The 22,849-nt window shown below is 31.5% G+C and overlaps 1 protein-coding gene across 1 annotated transcript in view; it reads left to right on the forward strand.

The window, feature by feature from the left end:
* The window catches only part of LOC133174437 (uncharacterized), a 140,594-nt gene that overhangs the window by 14,303 nt on the left and 103,442 nt on the right, over positions 1 to 22,849 (forward strand). The window contains exons 4-13 of the mRNA XM_061309562.1: positions 183 to 317; positions 1,447 to 1,584; positions 1,901 to 2,029; positions 2,327 to 2,464; positions 2,603 to 2,743; positions 3,396 to 3,533; positions 4,048 to 4,151; positions 4,471 to 4,580; positions 4,772 to 4,821; positions 4,925 to 5,217. Of these exons, the coding sequence (XP_061165546.1) occupies positions 183 to 317; positions 1,447 to 1,584; positions 1,901 to 2,029; positions 2,327 to 2,464; positions 2,603 to 2,743; positions 3,396 to 3,533; positions 4,048 to 4,151; positions 4,471 to 4,580; positions 4,772 to 4,821; positions 4,925 to 5,217 (1,376 nt within the window). The remainder of the gene's footprint in view (positions 1 to 182; positions 318 to 1,446; positions 1,585 to 1,900; positions 2,030 to 2,326; positions 2,465 to 2,602; positions 2,744 to 3,395; positions 3,534 to 4,047; positions 4,152 to 4,470; positions 4,581 to 4,771; positions 4,822 to 4,924; positions 5,218 to 22,849) is intronic.

The raw sequence follows: 22,849 nt of genomic DNA on the forward strand, positions 1-22,849 counted from the left end.
AGAAAGCGTTTTATTGCATAAATATTCATAGATATTTAAAAAAAACATGTAGTGAAAATCATTGTTTTTGTACAACCCATTACCCCATGACCAAGATGAAGCCAAGAACTGTTGTCAGTCATATACAAATGCGCAGTCATATGTTGCAAAGATTCATATATACTGCTCTACATTTCTTTAAGGTTGCAACAAACCAGGTTATTATGGACCGACATGCTCCTCCCCTTGTCGTGATACAAATTGTCGATATTGTCACATAGAAACAGGTGCTTGTCAGGGATGTCAACCTGGGTACCAGGGACATCAGTGTGAATTGCGTAAGTAAACAGAAACAAGTCACATTTGAAACAATCCATTCAAACGTAATTTCATATCTTATGATATTGATTTAGATAGTGGGGCTTCTTAAAAATTAGAATGTTGTTTGGTTTATAATATATATAAATTTCTTAAAGCTGAGAGGTTATAGGAAGTCTCATCGGAAAAAATGAAAATATTCAAAATGGAGAAAGTAATGACATCATAGGTGTGTCTTTTAGTAAATTCTTCAAAAAGCCATAAAGAACTAAAATTTCCTTCATTTTACTTGAAGATGGCAATGTAAAATAAAGTTCTAAGATTTGGTGCATGTTTGGAAACGTATGAGAATGAATTTTCCAACACATATGTATCTAATGTTTATTTTAATAACAACAACAACAAATTATTTCATCACGCATGTTTGCTGGTTGGATTTGAAAATGTCAGCTTAATGTTCTTTGCAGTTTTAAAATACCTCATAAAGAGCAAGGACCACTTAGAGCCGTTTTTGGCCCTCTTAATTTCTGAAAAAATATAAATGCTTAGTTTCTGTAGTGATGGCATTAAATATCCACTTAAACCCTTGGTGCATTATGACGTCACAAATTGCGTCATTATTCACGTATCCTAAATATTTCTCCAAAAACGGAAAAAAATATTATGCTTTTTTTCATTATTTCGTATACAGCACAACCTCTGATCCAAAGTTTGCAGATATATGAAGAAAGAACTGCTTACGAAGATTATAAAACAAATTTAAATTTTTGGATTGAGAGATGTGCTTATATTCTATTTCTTTATTGAATGTTCTCAAATACACATGTATTCTGCAAAATTCAACAACATTGCTATTTCACACCACCTGCTTTTCAGTATCTGGACTCTTTAGAGGAAACTTTGGTATATAAACTGAAAGCACTGAAACCTAATCAAATTCATCAAAAATTCTTCAAAAATAATAAGATCGGAATTCCTCAGTTAATGTGAAGTAGATTACAAGTTATCTCTAGTTACGGAACTAGTTACGGAACAGAATTTATTCAATTTTTTAGATGATAATTCATTATTTGAATTGTTAATCCATTGAATGTTGATGAAAGGCAATGTGAATGTATTCAAATAAATGCAATTTTTTTGTGACGTCAGCCTGTAGTTATAAATTCTATGGAGAAGCCTGCGAGAAAAAATGTGGTAACTGTAGCGATGGGGTGACATGTCACCATATCAATGGAAGATGTGCAAATGGATGCGACGTTGGTGTTTATGGAAATAAATGCAAAACACGTAAGTTCGAACATTTTTTATTGAAACAAAACTATATGGCCAATAAAAAAAATATGCATGATTTATATATATCCTACTACTTAGGTCAATAGATAACATATGATATTAGTAATAATTACTGGAAAACACATACAAAAGATACATAAACTTCGGGGTTTTTTTTTATTAATAATCTATTTCATTTCAATAAATATTTCTTTCAATGAAACCAATGAAAGAAAATTCACGTTAATAGATCTCGATCTCCCTGATAGCATATACATGTATAACAGTATAACAGAATATCATGTTTAGTTTCGTCTCTAATTTTCCTCAGCCTGTCCTGACGGTTGGCATGGTAAGAATTGTTCTGATAGATGTCGAAACTGTGATAAATGTGACCGATTTGCAGGTCAATGTGCGTCTCCATGTCACGTAGGTTGGAAAGGAACTACTTGCAATGAGAGTATGTGTTTTTATCAATATTAAAGATGCTTAAAACTGCTTGTATTATATCTTATTATTTCTAAATAAATGCAACTGGGCTTGATAAAGAAAAATGATTGACTGAGTGTATTTTTGGGATATGACATCGTTAGCGTTATAATATGTTTCTTCCAAGTAGTACAAATGTTGCTATTTCGTAGATTGGGATATTGACAAGAATCTTCAAAAAATGAACATCTGCATCTGAATCTCAAACTACTGAGAACTCGCAAGAAATTTTATAACAGTAACTTTAACAACTTTTTTTTACCTAAAGCTTGTGATGGAGGAATGTATGGACAGAATTGTACATCGAGATGTGGATCATGTCTTAATTACAAACAATGTCATCACATCATTGGATCATGTTCAGAAGGATGTAATGTTGGTTATAAAGGAGAACTTTGTAAAACTGGTTAGCTTGAACGTTTATATTCATCTAAATTAATATCAGTTGTTCTGATGCTAAAATTTCATTTAAACTTTCCTCTAGATATTGCTTCAGAATAAAAAAAAAATAAAATGATCAAAATGCATTCTTATGTTTTCACAGAATGTTCTGATGGAACGTTTGGCAATAACTGTAGCCAGAACTGTAACGTCAACTGTGGGGTACCCAATAGATGCATGAAAACAACAGGCGAATGCGAAGGAGGATGCCAACCTGGTTGGGAAGGACTTCATTGCATTGACAGTAATTATGTATTCGAACTTTTCCCCATGGTTTGCGTTCATCCTCGCAAAAGACTTGAAACTTTATACAGGATAGTTTTGATGTCTTTCGTGTTAATCAGAACATTTCAACTAGATGCAAGAATTGCCATGACAATTGCTGCATTTGGTTTGCATTGGATGTTAAAATATCCCTGATGTATTTATAACTATTAGTTCGATTATTATTTTAATCTCTAGACAATTAGGACTAGGAATACAATAAAACATAAGAATCTATATAAAAAAAATGTTCCATAAGAAATTAGACGATAGGGACCAAGGCTATCAATAATGTTGTAGCATATCTGTATATATTATCAGATCTTCCTTTGTTCCAGATTTTACGAGCATATTGTTATCCCTTACTGTAGAAATTTATTTAATGAGTTTAATTTCAGATATGTCCTAGATCAAGTAAGCAATAATGGGTTAGATATACAGATGTCATTAAAGATAAAAAAAACAGTTTCTAGAATTTGAAATGCACAGATAAGCAACTTACAATTTTTATATGTTTGCGTTATTGTTAAGATGCTAAATGGAAATGATAATGTTAACACAATAAGAAAATGAAAAGAAAAAAAAAAGAAAATGTTCTAGAGATTATATGAACTGTGTCTTTTTTAAATTAGAATGCGCAGGTAGTATGTATGGATTGAACTGTAGTCACTCGTGTGGCTTTTGTCGAGGCGCATCAAAATGCCATCACATCAATGGTAGCTGCCTGAATGGATGCGCAAAAGGATTCAAAGAAATTAACTGCACTAAGCGTAAGCATATCCTCCTGATATAACTTTCATTGATTTTCTTTTTCAAATCAAATTGATTGTGACATTTTTTTTCCTCCCAAATATCAATTTTTGTCGGATCATAATTTTTGTCATTTAATTGTCGTTTGCTGTATCTACAATCTGAAAAGTCATTGACACACTCACATATTATTTGATGAAGATATACCTTTTGTAAATGCATGAAAACTAGAAAATTTGAGGGAAATTTAGAAGTGAAATATATATATCGATGCAATTTCAAGCATTTCTTTTAGATTCTTAAAGCAATGTGCAGTTCAGAAATTAAAGTTGGTCAGCTATTGTTTTAACAAAAGTGTCTTTCAGTGGGCAAAAGTAGTTGATATATGCAATACACATGTATATTTATCTGTGGTTATAAAAAAAAGTTGAATATTGGGAAACTAGTTAAAAGTTCATCAAATGGTCTTCGACGAAGCTACCCATGTTATCTCATCAGGTGTTAACTCTTTAATTCTTATGGTAATATTTTCAGGTTGTAGTTCGGACACTTATGGATTTGACTGCTTGGATAACTGTAGCAACAGTTGTATAAATAATACATGTGACCCTGTCACAGGATATTGTCCAATGATAAAGGTAATATGTTTTTTTCTCTCAAGTTATGCTGGAATTTAGATTTATTTATCTATTTTTTTTTTTTTTTTTTTTTTTTTTTTTTTTTTTTATATTTGATAGAATAAAAAGAGAAGTTAAAAGGTACTTGTATATTTCATCTACAAACAATGCCATTTATACATCTACATAAAATGGATCAGAACTATAGACTTTGGTCCCCTCTTAAAGTATATTTTTTTCTCTGTACATGGAGAAGAAAAAAAGGAAAAAAAAGATGTATTTATAATATTCTTTTAATAACTGTTTAGGATTGTATAAATGTATTAAACAAATTTTGCAGCGCACCACAGATACTTATGTAATTAGTGCCTTTGGTTCAGTCATCGGAGGGATCTCTGGACTTGTGTTTGCCTGTATCGCTGTAGCAATTTTGATTCTGGTCTTAAAAGGGTTATTCTTATTTATTCCATTTGTTTAATACCTGAATTTATAAAATATGTTATCTTTTATTGCATTCTTTAATTTAAAAGAACGAGAATATTTTGTCATGTGCAGGAATGAGAAATATTTAAATAAAAAAAAATCTAAAATCATAGACCTCTTTATGTTTTTGGATTTTAACTTTTTTTTTCAAACTGCAGGCGCAGTCTACAGGAAAGCAGGAGAGGTCAAATTCAAAGACCTAAATTTTGTAAGTGTCTATATTCTTACAAAATTCTATATTCTTTCCGCTTTTGCTTTCTGTATATTTTTCACGATAAAACAAGACCATGAAGTCTTCTGTCTAATTTCAGCCATAGAAGGTGCTAATGAGGCAGATGTTACTGTTACTGATTCAAAATCCCAGTCCTCAACCAAACACCAAAGAAGTAAACACAGAGATAGTGGAAATCGCAAAAATTCCAAACGCAAGACGAAAAGTGATGTTGCTGATGTCGATGAAGATGAGTTGATTCACTCGGAAAATCCTTATGGAGACTTTTACGCAAACGAAACGACAATTCGAGATATACCTCTAAATCAGTTAGAGTCTGTTATAGCTGAAAAAAGAAAGGATAAGGACGACGGGTTTCAGAGAGAATATGCTGTAAGCATGAAAGGGGAATGTTTGTTGAATAATAATTACTTATGATAAAGTTGATCAGGATTAAAAAAAATCACAACCTTCAAAATATCTTAAATTTTACACCATTCATTGCCATTATAAATTATCATTCACAATTTATCTATGAATTTAGTTGTTGTGTATGAACGGTGTGATTTCTATTCACCGCAGACATTACCTTACGGGGAACTTTACCAATGTGACGCTGGAAAGAAAGAGGAGAATATGGTTAAAAACCGATACAAAACCACATTTCCATGTAAGTATCTACCGTCACGGTAGCTGAGTCGGTAGCTGAGACGGTAGAGCGCCCGCTGTGTGATCTGAAGAACGTGTGTTCGAATCACGGCGGCGACTGCCCTATGTCGATAAAGGATAGATAGCAACCGTTCCTTCGCAAAGCGCTTGACACTGTGAAGTGAAAATTGCAGGTCTTTCGAATCTTTCGGGTGAGATTTTAAAAACCGAGGGCCCCTCTCAATTCAGGCGTTGGCACGATAGAAAACCCTTACAGCTAAATAACGCTGAATGCCGAGTAAGCCCTTTTTTGGAATAAGGTGACGTCCCTATATGAGTGAAAAATTCTTGAATAGGACGTAAAACAAAAATCAATCAATCAATCCATGAAAGTATCAAGTAGCTGTCATACACTAAGAGATAAAAAATGAAAAGTAATCACAAGCGCAAATGCCACTAATTTTTAAACTTGCTCACAAAGTTTTTTTTTTATAATATAATATTTCTAATGATGTTATATAATTAATAACTCAGTCACAAATCACGAGATAATTCTAGCAGACGACCAGTGATTAATAAAAGAATACCAAAGCAATATTTTGGCAAATGTCGTTTAAGCGGCTGGTTGAGGCTCGTGTGAGCAGAATATGAGGCCTATTAAAGGGAAAAAAATAACCTTCCAAAGAAGAGTAAGCGTTATGATTTCATCATTAAACAAATAAATAGATACAGAGTAAAACGAATGCAAAAATCATAAGAAAGAGAAAAAAATCGAAAAGTAGACTAACGGGCATGCAGTTGCTGTGAATAGAACATCCAATAGCCCCTTCAAAGCTGGACCCTTGAAATTTGTTGTTCATTTTAATAGGGTGATCAACAATTACCGATTACATACAAGAAAAGAAAATTTGGATTTCTGTGCAAACGCATAGCTACAGTACTTTATGCAAACACTCTAGCCAGGTAGTATTCTATCAAGTTTATGCTGAATTGTGCACAGGGTAGAAGCAATTTAACCTTTTTGATCCTACATAGCAATTTAAAACTTATAAGAAACATCTTCGAAAGAATACGATATAGATGATTTTTTTTGGACATGATATATGTAAACTGTAACCTCTTAGTGTAACTGACACCTACATCTTTTTGGGTTTTGACCTTGCTGTCGGTCTTCGAACCTATGGATGCTTGAAGTCTAAACCTGTTTGAAGTGATATAGATATTTTTTTTCCTTATAGTTACAAACGATATTAGAATACTGATGTAATTCTTTCCTTCATTATAGATGACCATTCCAGAGTTATATTGAGAACAGAATCAGGATCCGACTACATCAATGCAAACTATATTGAGGTAACCACATCTGCCACTTATACAGTTAGGTTTCAATAGTGATATGATATAATACCAATGATAGAATTTTACGAATCAACTCCCTTTCAATGAACAAATCTATATTTTTTTTCTGAGTCAAAATCTTCCCTTTAAAATTATTTTCATAATCCGTTGTCTGTGCCTCTCAAAGACATGTATAACATTTGATTCGTATTTTATAGGGTGCAGATAGAGAAAGAGAGTATATCGCAGCACAAGGTACATATGCTTCAAAAGTCACATGTTATATTTATCAGTTTTAAATTTAATCATTTTTGGGTTTTTTTTGTTTATTTATTTATTTATTATTTTTTTTTTTTTTGGGGGGGGGGGGGATATTTTTTTTTGTTTTGTTCCAGATAAAGCTCAAACAGATGTTATTAAAACAATTGAATTAAAATTACAGAATAATTTTGAGTAAATATTGGACAATTACAGAGCATCAATGTGCATTGAATTGGATCCTCCTCCATTAAAGGAATATTTTTTCTGGCAATTGTTGCAGTTGTTGCTTTTGTTTTTGTTTCTCGTGTAGGACCTAAGCAGAATACACTTGGCGATTTTTGGGAAATGATTTGGCAAGAAAATGTATTTTCTATTGTCATGTTGACAAATCTGAAAGAAGGAACTAAGGTATGTATACTTTGTAAGAAGTCTGAGGTCTCTCATATATATTTTAAAGCCAAAAGATATTTGCTTTACTCCTTAATTCTTTTCTATTTCGTGCCAGTCAAGATTCCAATGAGATCATAATAAAGCAACACGTGTGTCAAAGCAAAGCCAGAAGTATTTTAATGTTGTATTAATACTTTTTTGTTAGGTCAAATGTCATCAATATTGGCCAGATGTAAATAAGAACCGTAATTACGGCACTGTGTCTGTAAAATTGACAGAGGAAAAAGAGTACGCCTTCTACATTGTACGAAAGATGACTGCTAGGCACAATGAGGTAAGCTTAAACAGAAAACTCAAAAGTCAACATAAATAAATATCAGAATTTACATAGTTATCGGTGACAAATATTCTTATTTTTTCAGATTTTACTTAATGTTGCAATCAATTTATCAATCTCTTTTTGTATTTTTTCCCCCTTTTTTTCAAAAAACAATCTCATCTCATTCATTACTTCAGTCAAAGGAGTCACGAACGGTGACTCAGTACCATTATACAGCTTGGCCAGACCATGGAACCCCTGATCCCCTTTGTCTTATTGTCTTCCTTGATCACGTGACGAGAACAGGAACCAATCAGAATAACTACCAACAATTGTTCATTGCAGGTACATTTTTGCAAATACAGTTTAGTGGTAATAGTGAATATCGACTTGATGTCACTTAAAGAAATATCTCAGCATATTTCGATGTTTCGGACCTTATCATAAGTCACTGTGTTATATGTTTTATCATCATTACAGTGCGAGGATAGGAAGAACAGGGACATATATAGCGTTGGACGCTTTAGAACGAATAGGTCGAAAGAGAAAGAAAGTCAACGTAGCCGAGTATGTAAAGAAAATGAGGGAAAACAGAATGAACATGGTGCAAACCTACGTATGTTTTTTTTTTTTTCTTTTTTTTTAACACATAATGTTTCATGGAATCTTTATTTTTCCCTATATTTTTGATTATGTGAGCTTTTGTTTAAATATTGATTTCATTTGTTTATTCATTTACTTTATTTGAATATTTAACTAAGATTTGAACAGTGAATCACTGTTACATTTATTGAATTAAAGTAATAATTTTGTCACGATATGAAAGAAATTCAAAGTGACATTTTGTCAGAGTGTAAAAGAATATCAAATGTGCGGTAAAACTCGATTTTCCTTCCCCTCACGAAGAGTGATGTAAAAAAAGTCCTGGCAGGTTTGAGATAGAGTAAATAAATCATACTGATAGAGATTAAGATAAAAAAAAAATCTCCAAATGTATTGCTGAAAACTTTGTTCTCAATTGCTACACCGTGACGTTTCGACCGCTAAATTATTATTTCACGCCTAGGCCGCCAGTATGAGAAGTTTTTCCTAAAAATAATTTTATATCACTCATACGACATCGTTTTTAGACATATTCAGTCGTGTTCGAACTTCTGAAAATATAAAACGGATTTCTGTCCCATGGATGTTATAAATTCCAAAGTCATTTACAAAACATTCAAACCAAGGTTCAACTGTGAGGACATATGTTTCTTCCTGTTCATTTTTTTTCCTTGATTCCAAGAAGAGAAGAGAGATTCCTTACTTTTTTTTTTCAATCCATTCTTATCAACTTAAATTTTTCCCTTAAAATCAGGAACAGTATATGGTGGTTTTTCTTGCGCTGAATGAAATATTTAAGTCGCCTGTTAACATCAACACCATCGAAGACTTTACAAAAAAGGCCGGGCCCATGACTACTGATGAGCCAGCAAATCAAAGTACCTTACGAAAAGAATTCCAGGTAAAAAATGATTATCAGGGTTCGAAATTCACTATATGCAACTCGCAAAACACGAGTAAGAATTCCCAAATTGCGAGTTAAAAATTAGGTAACTCGCAAAAACTTGCGAGTTGACTTTTTTTGCATTGAAACTGTAGAAAAATTATATAATATGGCAGAACAAAATGCTTTTGATTTAAATTAGTAATTTAAATAAAAGTCACACTGTAGTTGTATTTTGTGTATTGTAGAGTAGTTACTTTTTCCTTAAGTTACATGTATTTAATTTATATAAATTTAACTTTATATGAAAATTGCGAGTAGTCTTATAAAATTGCAAGTTCACTTTCTTGGTTCTCGCAATTATTTGCCAGTTGTAATTTTAGGGAGTTTCTAACCCTGATTATAAAGTGACAAAATGAATAAATTGATATGACAAGGAATCATGTGAGAAGAAATGGCTATGAAAAGCACACGGAGAAAACATTTATTTCCCTGAAACATGTAGAAATATATATATAAACCAATATATGGTTAAGAAATATATGTTTAAAATATAGTTAAAATGTATTGTCGATTATGATTTTGAAGCAATGAAAATTTTCATCTGGAATGATCAATAAATTTTAGCGTGTATGGGTGTTAGATACAATATTTAGCATGACAAATACTTAGGATATTTTTTTCAATAGTTGAAATATGGGTCATATGATGCACAGATATGAAGATAATCATCCTAATTTAGTTTTGTCCTTAAAGATTACAATCCAGCTTCCTTTTCTACACTTTAAACAAAATACAAGTAGTTTTAGGCATTCTTTAAAGTCCTGGCGAAAAACCATTTTGCCTATTTTTTTTTTTTTTTTTTTTTTTTTTTTTATCAAATTCAGCTGTTCGTTTTTAGATCGAGTGGAAATGTGTAATATCAAATATTTTGGTTTTTAGTTTCTTTCCTACAGATTTTCATCTTAATTGATGACCTCATACATAACCATATCTTTTTTCGAATTATATTTTTTTTTATTCATGAAAAATCGAATTTCGTGTTTTGTCGAATACATGCTAATAATTATTTTCATTTCTTTGCGTATTAAGCTCTTGGTGAAAATAAGACCTGTATACACCGACACTGACTTTAAGTTTGCCAAAGAAATGTGTAAGGATGAACATTTCAAAGGTGCATTGCCTTGTAAGTATTTATTTTCCCATGTTTAATCTGAATCTCTTTGTTCAGAAAAAAAAAATAGACTCCACCACCTTTTTTTGAATATATATATATATATATATATATATATATATATATATATATATATATATATATATATATATATATATATATATATATATATATATATATATATACACTGTGTAATTCTATATAATGTACATTTCAATAGCGTTTTACATATAAACAAAAGTAAAATTCTCAGTAAACAATATTCATTAAAAAAAGCAAGCTTAAAAATCCACATCACGTTTGTATTGGAGCTCAAATAATATTTTGTTCATTTCTTTCTGGAATAGTGGATAAATACAGTGTTCATCTTTCAACCACAGTCCCAAATCGAGGAAGTTTTATTAATGCAATATACGTACCGGTAAGAAATGATAATCCACTTTATACAACATATTCATTACTTATTTTATTTTGTTCAACTTGAGAATGTTTACAGACAAAATTCATTGTGATACATACACTAATAGGCTGAGGAAAAAGATTTCGTTTTTCCAATAAATCATCAAATTTTGCATGATCAAGTTTGTTTTATTTCTTCTATTCTCATCATTTAAGAAAAAGACCATATTATTTTTATGAATTTTTCCCTAGTCATTCACCAACAGTAGTGCGTTTATAGTGACGCAGTATCCATCAACAGAGGACGCTGTGGACTTCCTGCGCCTGCTCAGTGATTATGAATCTGACACTGTTATCTGTATGGATCCACTAAATGATATTGAATCGGTATGGACATTTTGAAGTGTTAGTTGTAACACGATGGTGGCATTTCTCCTTTAATTTTGCAGTTCTGTGTTAGTAATACAGATGATGACCACTGTACACAGGGTATTTTCCGTTCTGTAATAGCCCTATATATCGTGTGGTGTTAGCCAACCATTCCTTTATCAGAATACAGGTGATAGGTCTAAAAATAAATTTGATTTATAATATCAAAAACACTTATAATAGTAACGATTGACTTTTTTTAAAATTATACAGTTAGAATTAAACTGAATCAAAATGTCAAGTTTCTTAATTACTTTAAAAAAAAAAAAATACTTATTTCGCTCAGAATTTATCTCGATTCAATCGAAAAGAAATAAAAGTTAATGCTGTATTAATTAAATTCCTGGAAACCTGTTTGTTATCCGTGCAAAGCTTATTTTTAGTCCCCTTCAAAAAGGAAAAGCTTATGGTTCACGGCTGCATCATCCATTAATTGAAATTTTTTTCAAACTTATTTAAGTCAACTTTCTACTGTTTTAACATTACTGTTCTTATGTTTTAAAACTCCAAGAAATACCCCCTTGTCAAAACTAATCTTACTTAATCTTACCTTGTCCGAAGAACCATGCAGATATTGCGAAGCTAAAAGTGGGAGGTACTAATTTTGATTCAATTGGATCATATAATTTATAGAACTGGACAGATTCTATACTGTAGATTTTAAAAATGGGGTTGGAGACTAGTGATAAGTCTCTGTCCACCCAAAATGTGTATCTTCGACACAGAACCCGTTTCGGTCTCTAAATAATATCTATATATAGCTGAAACCTTAGGTACTGGAATTTATGCCTCCGCCGACATAATTAAAATACGCAGATTTGTCTGTCTGTACCCCATTTAAATCACAGGAGTTCACACTATTGCATAAAAGTATAATGCTTCAACATTTTATACTTGATTAGTGATTAGTGTAGGTCTGTTTTCTACATGTTTTAGGCTTCATTACATATATGGAAAAAAATGTTCCCTTTCCAAACCAAACCAGACCAAAAATAAATAAATTAATGGGGCTAAATACAAATTAAAAAAAAAAAATGAAAATCTATGAATAATCAAGTATATAATAACTGTACAGTCAGTGCCATTTCTATGTTTATAAAATAATAATAATAATAATTCTTTTTTTTTCTGTAGAGTCAGGTGTGGTTTCCTGGTCAATCCTCCTCCACAATCTCTCCATTCAGCATCCAATTACAATCAAGAACGGAAACTGACGTCAGCAGCTCCATCATTTACATCCGGAAGAAAAATGTAATTTAACATGATTTTTTTTTCCTTTTTTTACCGTTTCATTTTTTTTTCTTCTTTTTTAAATTTGATTTGTTCAAAATTTGAATTTTCAAGAAAGAAATAGAAGTAAACGTCAAATTATTTTTTTCTGTAGAGTAAGAAGTCTCATTCAGTGACAGTTGTGGAGCCAAGGAACATCATCAAAGTATCCGGAACTCCTCTGGATACATCTATGCTTCGTAGTCTGGTTTCTGTTGCTGTTAGTGTGAAAAAAGAAAATCCTGTCATTGTTGTCAGCAGGTATGTTATTTACTATACAAATATTATTATACAAATGGACTTTGTTATCTAGCTGTTGAGAAATTTTATTTTTTTTTTTGTTCCTATATAAATCAATACTAATAAAAGTCTTATATTTCCAATGTTTTACTGAGCCAGCATAACAAAATAAATGTTTGTCCGCGGAGTGAGATATTGGACCTGTAAATGAGACGTTCGACCGCTTACGTGACATATTGAGCGGGGTCGGCTAAATCTCATTTGCATTCGTTGGTGTTCGATTTACATGTATGTCAAAAAGAAAAATGATAATAAAATAAATAAATAAAAGGTATAACAAAACATTTATTGACTGTGTTTTCGCGCAAAGTGCGTTTTGTCGACCCCTCGAACCAAACTGCTTGCCTTCGGCCTAACGGCCTCAGGCAAACAGTTTGGTTCTTGGGTCCGACAAAACTCATGTTGCCCTCGAACCCAGTCAGTGAATGTATAATGTATGATTTTCAATGCTAAGTTTATGTAAGCAAGCTCATTTTTTTCTTAATTCAACCTATACAGTAACACGCATTTTCATTAACATAGAAGATTGAGTATTTTTTATAAAATGTTGAGCTATCTTTTTTTAAAGTAGAATGTTGCTTGTCTTCTAGTGATGGTGCTTCACTATGCGGTGCGTTTTGTGTAGTTCATAATGTGATCCAACAAATTAATATGGATGGAAACTTGGATGTTTTTACTTCCGTCCGACAGCTGCAAGTTCGGAGACCTGAATTCTGTTCCAGTCTAGTAAGTCATAATGAAAGTATCGTGTATTTTCTTACATAAGCAATGAAAATTAAAGTGAAATACATGTATTCGATTTATATACAAGAAGTAGTACAAAGGCAGAACTTTGTAAATAGTTAGCATATGATTGTCAATTAGTTTGCAATTTTGAAATAGAATTTTATTTATAAGATGAGATAAAAACACGTTTTCCTTTTTTTTTCGAACATATTCATTGTGAACTTTTCCTTAAAGCAGAAATTTAAAATTCATTTTATTGTGTTTGGACCAATTTATTACAATTATGTTTTTAAAAAATGATATTTATATTTATATTGTAAAAAGTTTCTAAAAATTATTTCGGATGAATCAATATTTATAAGTAATATAAATCAATATCAATTCAAAAAGCAAACGCTGAGGACTTTGAAAACAATGCACCAATGTTAAGGATGCGAAAAGGGGGCGGAACCCTGTTTATACAAGATATACATCACAAAAATGCGATCCCTGAAAATCACAGAAAAGGAAATAATTTGCGAATTTAAATTGATTAGTGAGGTACATCAGAATTAAAACTTACTATTCCATTTATTTTAATCCCACACAGTAAGGTATAAAGAAGTCAAAAATCGCAATGCACTTGTTGACTTGACGTTATCATGGTATTTTTACGCAATGTGCAATGAGAGAATTATCAATTTTTTTTTTTTTTTTTTTTTTTTTTTTTTTTTTTTTTTTTTTTTTTTACCGTGAAAAATGCATTTTATCATTAAACAGAATATATTTTATAGATGTAAAAAAAAAAAAGACCATATACATCATGGTAAAACCTTTGTTTAGTTCCCTTATTTAATAATTAACGAGATAAGGTATTTAATAAATATTACCGTGTTGATGTGTAATGCGATGACATGTTTAACATCGAGGTAGCGTATAAAATCGTCTTTTCGCACGGGTATTCACTCAATAGATCTTGATTATTATTATTATTATTATTATTATTTAATACACATAATGGGAATATTCCTCAACTTTAAAAGTGTTTCTGTTTTCCTGAAATTGGAAGAATCATTTAATAGATACAAATATAAACTTAGTAATGGTCACATAAATTTCAACTTGAGCCAAATATAACTATATAACCAAATAACTTTTATAATAATCCATATCCCTTTGATTTCTTCATAGTAACCTAAACAGTGCTGCGAACACAACAGCCAATATATCAAAAACACCAATATATTTTTGTTTACAATTGAATATTTAAACGTGTTTGTTTTTCAGGAAGAATACAGATTGGTCATCAAGGCCGTGAATGACCACATACAGAGAGGCACTGAAAACATATATTCTAACCAATGAATGTGTAGTTTAACAGTTAAAGACATAGACATACTATTTTATTGTTATCAACTGTAAATGTAATAGTGATAATAACAATAATTGCTTTTGTCATCATGAATATCATCATCATCATTATCAATTAATTATGCTTCAATTTTTCATATATCTGTAAACTAAAAATAATAATAATACGAAAATATTTGATTATAATTTATTACTATTCCTGACAAACTCTTGTTTCCCTTGAAATAAGATAAAGCATGTACTCTCTGCATTTTAATTTATTATGCCTGTCTTATTGTGCACAATTAATGCCTAAATCAGGTAACAACGATATCTGTGAAACCTACCTAGTGTAAAATAACTATAAGCATTATTTGTGAGATGTATTTGCATTGTATATTGTTCTTTAAACTGAAAAGATATAAGCTTCATTCAAGACTAGATTTTTTATATTAAAAGATATTCAACATTTGGGAATGTGCAATAGTTACAAACTTAAAATATATGAAAATGTTTGAATATTTTTGAAAATTGTTGAAAAGGCAATTTTTAGGATTCAAATTTCCTCCTGATATATCCATGTACATTGATATACGAGGGTTGATCCAAAGGTTCTTGGAATTTCTAAAATGTTATCATGATGTGATTGAAGCAGAGAACAGACATATTCATAAAACAAGCATTCTGAGAGTATTGCATTAGCAATACTAGTCCCCTACCGGCAAGTGTAATCTGGTTCCCGTAAGAATTGAAAATGCCATAATTCCGTCAAAAATCTATGAAGCGGGACGAAATGCAAACTTGATCTATAACTAATCAAGGTAAAGCCACATACCAAAAATCAGCTCATTATCTACAAGCGTTTAGAAGAAAATTGCGGAAAACCCGTAAAAATTGAAAAGGCCGTAATTCCGTCAAAAATCAATGAAGCGAAACGAAATGCAAACTTGATCTGTAACTCATCAAGATACACTCACATAGCAAAAATCAGCTCAATATCTGCAAGCGTTAAGGAAATAAGTGCGGAAAACCAAGTGGGACAGACTGACAGACAGACAGAGGGACAGACAGACAGACGGACAGACAGACAGACAGACGGACGGACAGACGGACGGACAGACTCAGAGGAAACCTATAGTCCCCTCCGGTTTCACCGGTAGGGGACTAATAAAGCAATTATTCAACAATGCTGAAAAATTTCACCACGTTCCAATTACCATTATAGTCAAACGAGCTTTCTTAACCTGGACAATTGTAAAATTCGGAGGAGACTTCGACGTGACGTCGTTAGGTATGTCACGTCACGTTCTAGGAGCATCTTACCTCACGTTTAAATCGACTTAGAATTTTTACAGAACACTGCATTCTTTTCTCCAATTCTGCTCCTGAAAAAAGACTTTATATTACGATCATTTTCAAAAAACTTTCCCTATATGTAGTTCTGATTACAGTAACAATGTAAAGCGCAGTATGTTGGCAGTCCGTCCATTAAGGCTTTCAAGGCTCTCAATTTGACTACGAAGAAAAACAGCTCTCTAATAGTTGGCCACATCTTTCATCATCCTCGGAAGTTCTGTTTTCCTTCATTTCCTCACGCCAATTGAAAACCAATTGTTTGCCTGTATCATTTGTATATGCGTTTAAGTCGGAGTGTTTCCGTCGTTTGTAAACATTTCAAATTTTCACAAATCTTATTTCGACGTTGTCTAACGAATTCATGATGAACAGCAAATCATCAACAGAAAAGATAAATATCCAAGAGAATCGATAAAACTCTCAAATACAAATTTATAAGAGGTCATGCAATCTTTATAATGACGTCATTTTGTTTCACATGCCACCCAGTGCTTTTTTTTTTCTCAAAGTGAGTATTAAGAATTTAAATGATAATGAACGAATAAATGTCTCTCCGGCATTTTCAAACATACGTTTCCATGGCAACTTCCAAAATATTCTTATCAGGAATATCTAAAATATGTTGTTAAAAGAAAACTCAACAAGCGTCCAAATGTTCATCTGTAACTTTCAATCACTTCCACTAATAAATTAATAAGATATTAGGAAATTCCACGAATTTTTAGTTCAACCCTCGTATACATTCATAATATATTAAGAATGTTCCCTAAATATTGATTAAGATTTCAAAAATTATTGTTCATACAAGATACAAAACTTGACTAAAGCTATGGTATAAGAAAATAAGTTGATTTTATTGATTGTAAAATAAATTGCAACAAAGACAATAAAACTAATATAATTGATTTTTTCGTTTTCAATTTATTTTGGGTAACTCTGGTGCTCTATTTCTATCTGAATTTATCCGTCGTCGTAAATTGTGCGTCGTTTGTAAACATTTCAATTTTTCAGCTTTTCTGGAACGTCTGCACTAACTTATTTTGACAGATAACATTTCTGGGAACAAATATGAAATTCACGGTCCTTTCTAAAAGGGCATGGGAAGTATATGTTTTTTTTTAACTTTATGTAAAACAAGGTTCTTTTAACATAAATGTTAAAATAAGATAAAACAGCCTTTTCTGGAAGACATCACATGACTGTAGCCGGGTGATAGAATATTTCAATGATGAATGAATCGGTGAATGGCAGGATGCAATGTCTTTGCATAATCAGAATAGCATACATGTACAGTATAGATTTCAATGCTGTTAAGTCCTACTTTTACAGGATTTAAATCTGTTATATTTTTTGGTGGTTGAAGAGAAAATGCTAGGTGTGGAATGACAGTCACGATTAAATTGTGTTCTCGAAGCTTTCCGCACCTGTAAAAAAATAGTCCTGCCTCTAAAAGCCTGCATTTGTAATAATAGGTCAGTTTTATACATAGCTTATATTAATGAATTAAATATCAATTAATTATAAGTATTACTCCATTTTTATCCTCGCATAGTTTTGTTTAATGAGAGACATACTTATGCCATTTTATTGATGATAGAAATCTTTTGTTAGTTTAATACTTTTATCATTAGCTCAATAATGATTATTTATATTACTAATGAAAAAAAGAAGGACTAGTATTTAACCTGGCGAAATTCTGAACTGATATTTATAAACTTCACGTTCATCAAAAAAATTATCGATGCTTATACATTGTATCTCATTTCATTCCTCTCTGTAGAAGGAGGAACAACGGACGACTTAAAAAACACAGAATTGTATAGATGATATTGAGACGTAGGCTGGAAAATAAGACCTCGAAGTCATTTCTTGTAAAAACGTGATGAAAGCAACATACATCAAGAGTTTGGCGAACACACACTACCTTCAGATTATGATAATCTTCGATGATGCCCACCTAATACTGAAATAGACTTAAACTGTAAGAAGAATGTCAACATGCCATCAATAACATAAAACTTAAGATGTAGAACAAAAGAATGAATTTGGAAAGGCGAATTACATATTTTTGAGTAAAGATGTGTGTGTATGTAGGAGGCGATGTTGTGTTGGGATGGGGGTGGAGGGGGTTACGTTCTTTTTTTTTTTTTTCATTCTGATCTTCCATTTTAAAAAATTTTCGAAAATAATCATGTTTTTAGCAAAAATTTATATTCTTTTCATGAATTGAACTATTTTTTTTTAATCAATCAACTATGTATCAAGAGAGCAATTTACATAAATATGACTTCATTTTTTATGTTTTTGTGCTTTGATACATATAGCATTCCATCTCTAATCGTGGGAAAAGGTTAAAATTGAGGAGGGAATTGAGTACTGCCGAAACGCTTGACAATAGGAACTCTAGTTGTTGATTTTTATTTATTTATTTTTTTTTTTTAATTCATCTTTAAACTTACTGGACGCATCCATCTATTGTCCTCCAGTTATGTGTTTTTCAATAAAGTATGTTTCAGCATGCAGGATGAAAATTATGTAACATAGACATAAAAACCAAACGTCACACTTCAATGCAAGATTAGGGAGATAATCCTCATACATTTTCTTAATTTCTACACAGGACTCAGTTTGTCTTGCATGTAAATTTTATAGGAAATATTTAACATCCATACATTTATCATTCTGTACTAACAGAACAATGATATTCGATGAAAATTGCTACCCTTGTACTTTAAGGACTCTCAGATTTCATAATAAATATGATCTCTCCATTTTGTGTGTGTGTGTGTGTGTGTGTGTGTGTGTGTGTGTGTGTGTTTGTAAACCCTGTCAATTGAACACGTGCTTTAGACGGCACACGTTTAAATGAACACGCAAAAATCCAAATGAACACGAAATGGTGGTGTTCAGTTGGATTTTGTCATAAATCAACTAGAAACTGTCCTAGGATGCATCCGATTTCAAAAAAATGATGTGTTAATTTGACCGGATTCATGAGATCTGTGTAATGAGTGTGTATAAGATGATCACCGATCCATCGTTTTTTCTTCTCGGCGAGACTTACACACATTGCGAGTGCGCATGCTCGTTTCATCAGATGACGTCGTAAATGACATCATAATACGTACTTGTTTCACACTTAGTCATGAACATGGGGACGAAGTAAAATTTGTAAAAGGTAAGTAAAAAAATCTGTAAATAATAAAATTTAATGTATTGAATATATAATGGCTTATGAATATTAATGGGTAAAGATGTGTCCATATTATGACATGACGGCATTGTCTACTCAAGAATTTTCCTATGGTACAGGCTGTATAGTTACAATGTGCATCGTTGCATGATTGCAGTATAAATGGTCAAAACCAATATGCTAAAAGTTTAATGTAGTAAAAACATATTAAAGAAATCTTTTCTATATCTATGTCTCTGCCTGTGAAGGTAAACACATTCCGTATTAGCATATGTTGTACTAGCTCGCGGAGAAAACTATTTCTGCATGCATGTGTATCTAATAGCATATTTCAATTTTATTGAATCAACGTTGATCTTTTGCATTGTGTAGTACAATATGCTGTCTGAAATTTTTAAATGTTTTCTTGTGTTTCGCATCTTATGTGTCATGTCAAGTTCGAGGGTTTCATTTTAAAAACGAAAGTAGAGTCGGTCACGCCATGTGTTATGGGCCTGGGAAACGTTCAGTCTGGGTTATATATAGGTACGTGGGCTACTAACTCATTGTTAATATTGTGTACATAATAAGCTGTCAGCTAAAAAAAAAACCACATATACAACTGAAGCGTAATATTAGAAATAATTCCTGCACGTTTAAATGAGGAAGGGGGGGGGGGGGTTAAGATGTTTTGTTTCTGAAGTTCTCCCAGGGACGTAAGGCCTAGTGATATAATTGTTAAGCGTGTATAGGTCCCTGCACCAACGTGGTCTTCTAGCCCTCGCAAACTGAGGGTATAGTGCAACTATATAAGTTAAAATTAATGTCAAAGGCATGCTGTGCATTTATTCAGTGACATGCCCTAATTCTAATGTAGTAAGAGAATTTAAAGATTGGATACTTGTCATTTTTATTGACATGCACTCATTATTGCATTGGGACAATTTTGAGAAAATATGTAAATGTAGCTGTGATGATTCATGAATAATATGCAGCTTCTACTAAGTTACAGTAATTAAAGAATATATTTTCCTGTTTATTTATCATGGAATTCATGTTTTAAAACTGATATTATAATACATTTCAGGTAGAACACATGTAGAACAAGTAGAAACATTGATTTCGGATCAGAAATTATCAATGTTCATGGCTACTCAGAACACAGCAGGGAGACTGAAGTTCATGGTATGAATGTAATTATATAATATTAACCCATTTAATACTGAAAAGTTACATGTCAGGAAAAAACAAACACTACCTAAAGTTCTAATGATCTGAGTTCATGATGATGTGTTTGTGTATATCAGCATGATCTGTATACCTTTCCTGTATTGTTTCATACTACAGTCGTGAATCAGTGTTTTACCTTAACGACAGTCTGTCGAACCAAGATGGGCAAATATTTGGGAGGATCAATAAATTTAAAATTAAGCCTGTATGTTATATCAGTTAATTATGACAGTAAAAAAAAATTAAAGTTTCAGTTTAAAAGACAAAGATCTTCACCAATAATAGTCCAATAATAGTACAGATAAAAATTAAAATGAATTTATTTAAATAGGGGAAAAAAAATGTTTGCAACTGACTATCATACCGATAATTTTCATAATTAGCTATTTTCCATAATAAACAGGACAGATAATTAATACTATACCATTGGCCATTGTTGTCGTCGGGGCATACCATGTAATGTACTATTAATATATAAATCAAATACATACTACTGTAAATTCTCTTTTATTGTGTGCACACTTATTTTCAGCAAAACATAAAAAGACAAAGAAGGAGGGGTACACACTACACAATATACATGTCTTTATTGGGGTATAATGCAACCACAGAAATTCAAAATGAAGAGATTTACTTCCATTCAGGGATTTAAAAAAAAGAGAAGATTTTCCAACTGCAGAGAATACAAGTAATTATGTTATATGGAATTATGATTGAACATTTACAATATTTATAAATCCTTCAAAATTTTTCTGTCATCAAGGGTGTCATAGAGACATAAATAACAGAGATTTGTAGCTGTTTGAAATCTTGCAAATTTTCTAACTCCCACCCACTCTAACATGAGGCACTGGAAAATGCAGGGAAAACTCATTTTTGTTTGTTTGTTTGTTTGTTTGTTTGTTTTTTTTTTGGACAATGGAATTAGTCATGCATAAATTACTGATTCAGAAGCTAATATTGGCATTATGTAAAACTGGATCTATTAATTCTTTAGGAAAACTCACTGGTCTGAGGCCATATTCCTGGGATTAACTATAGGGGCAACTAAAATAAAAAAAAAATTAAAAGTTCAACAGGTTTTATGAATTTTCCCCTCAAAGTAATAAAAAATGTAATCACACTAGATGACTCTGCTCATTTATTTACACTATCAATAGAAAGGCCAGAGAAGCTACATTTAATATATATATATATATATATATACAATATATAATGTAAAAACAAAAATATTCCTTTAATTCGTCAGTTGTTTGTTGTTAACAATTATCAACGAAATTAAATCCCACATGAAATTTTACATAACAATATAATGAGTAGGTTACATTCGTAACAATGAAATTTATTGCCCACAAAACCTTCTCAGATAACAAATCAACGAAATTTTATCCACACGAAAATTTGTGCTTCTATATAACCAACACCTTAATGTGAGTAAAACGTACAGCAGATGCATTTAGTATTTTTAAGTGCAGTGACTGGAAAGGCACAGTAAATTCAGACCAAACTCAAGTTAAATCATTATGTAGTATTTAGGAACAAGTTATTTATAAGTGTATTAAAAATACTAAATAAGACAATAATAGACAAGACAATACAAGAAAAAATATAAGGGGCCTCATAATCTTTCAGAGGGACTCTGTTAATATTTGATATCGATTGACTGGCAGACCCTGTAAGCCTGAGTGATCAATTATGTACTAAGGAGAAGTTTGTTAATAAAGAGTACCTGTTACCACTTAATCAGATTATTAGAATTTAATTTAAAAGGTAAACATGTTGTTGATAGTGAACAAGTCTGTGTGCCACAAATATATTAATATATAATTTCAAATGAGCAAGAAATGTTATCATCTGTGTATTACTTAGATTGCATAAATTAAGCTTTCTTTATATAATTATATTTTTTTTTGGATGGAATTAGAAGAAATCTGAAAGATTGTAACCCCCCCCCCCCCAATATTTTACTCCTCATGATTATTTTAATTTCAGTTTTCACATACAAATTAACAAAACTCTAGTATATTATACTGCACACCAAAGAGCTCTGATTTTATGGTATTTTTATGGAGATAGAGACTAATTGGCCCTGGGATCTAACATTTAATAAATTGAAATCCTAGCAGTCTGTTACTGAATTTTAGTTAATGCAAGCATTCTTAACAATTGAATGAGAAAATCATATTGTATAAACAAAGG

This window comes from Saccostrea echinata, unplaced genomic scaffold (assembly GCF_033153115.1).
Source record: "Saccostrea echinata isolate AGI-Se365-2 ecotype Australia unplaced genomic scaffold, CSIRO_AGI_Sech_v1 ptg000058l, whole genome shotgun sequence".
Taxonomy (NCBI): domain Eukaryota; kingdom Metazoa; phylum Mollusca; class Bivalvia; order Ostreida; family Ostreidae; genus Saccostrea; species Saccostrea echinata.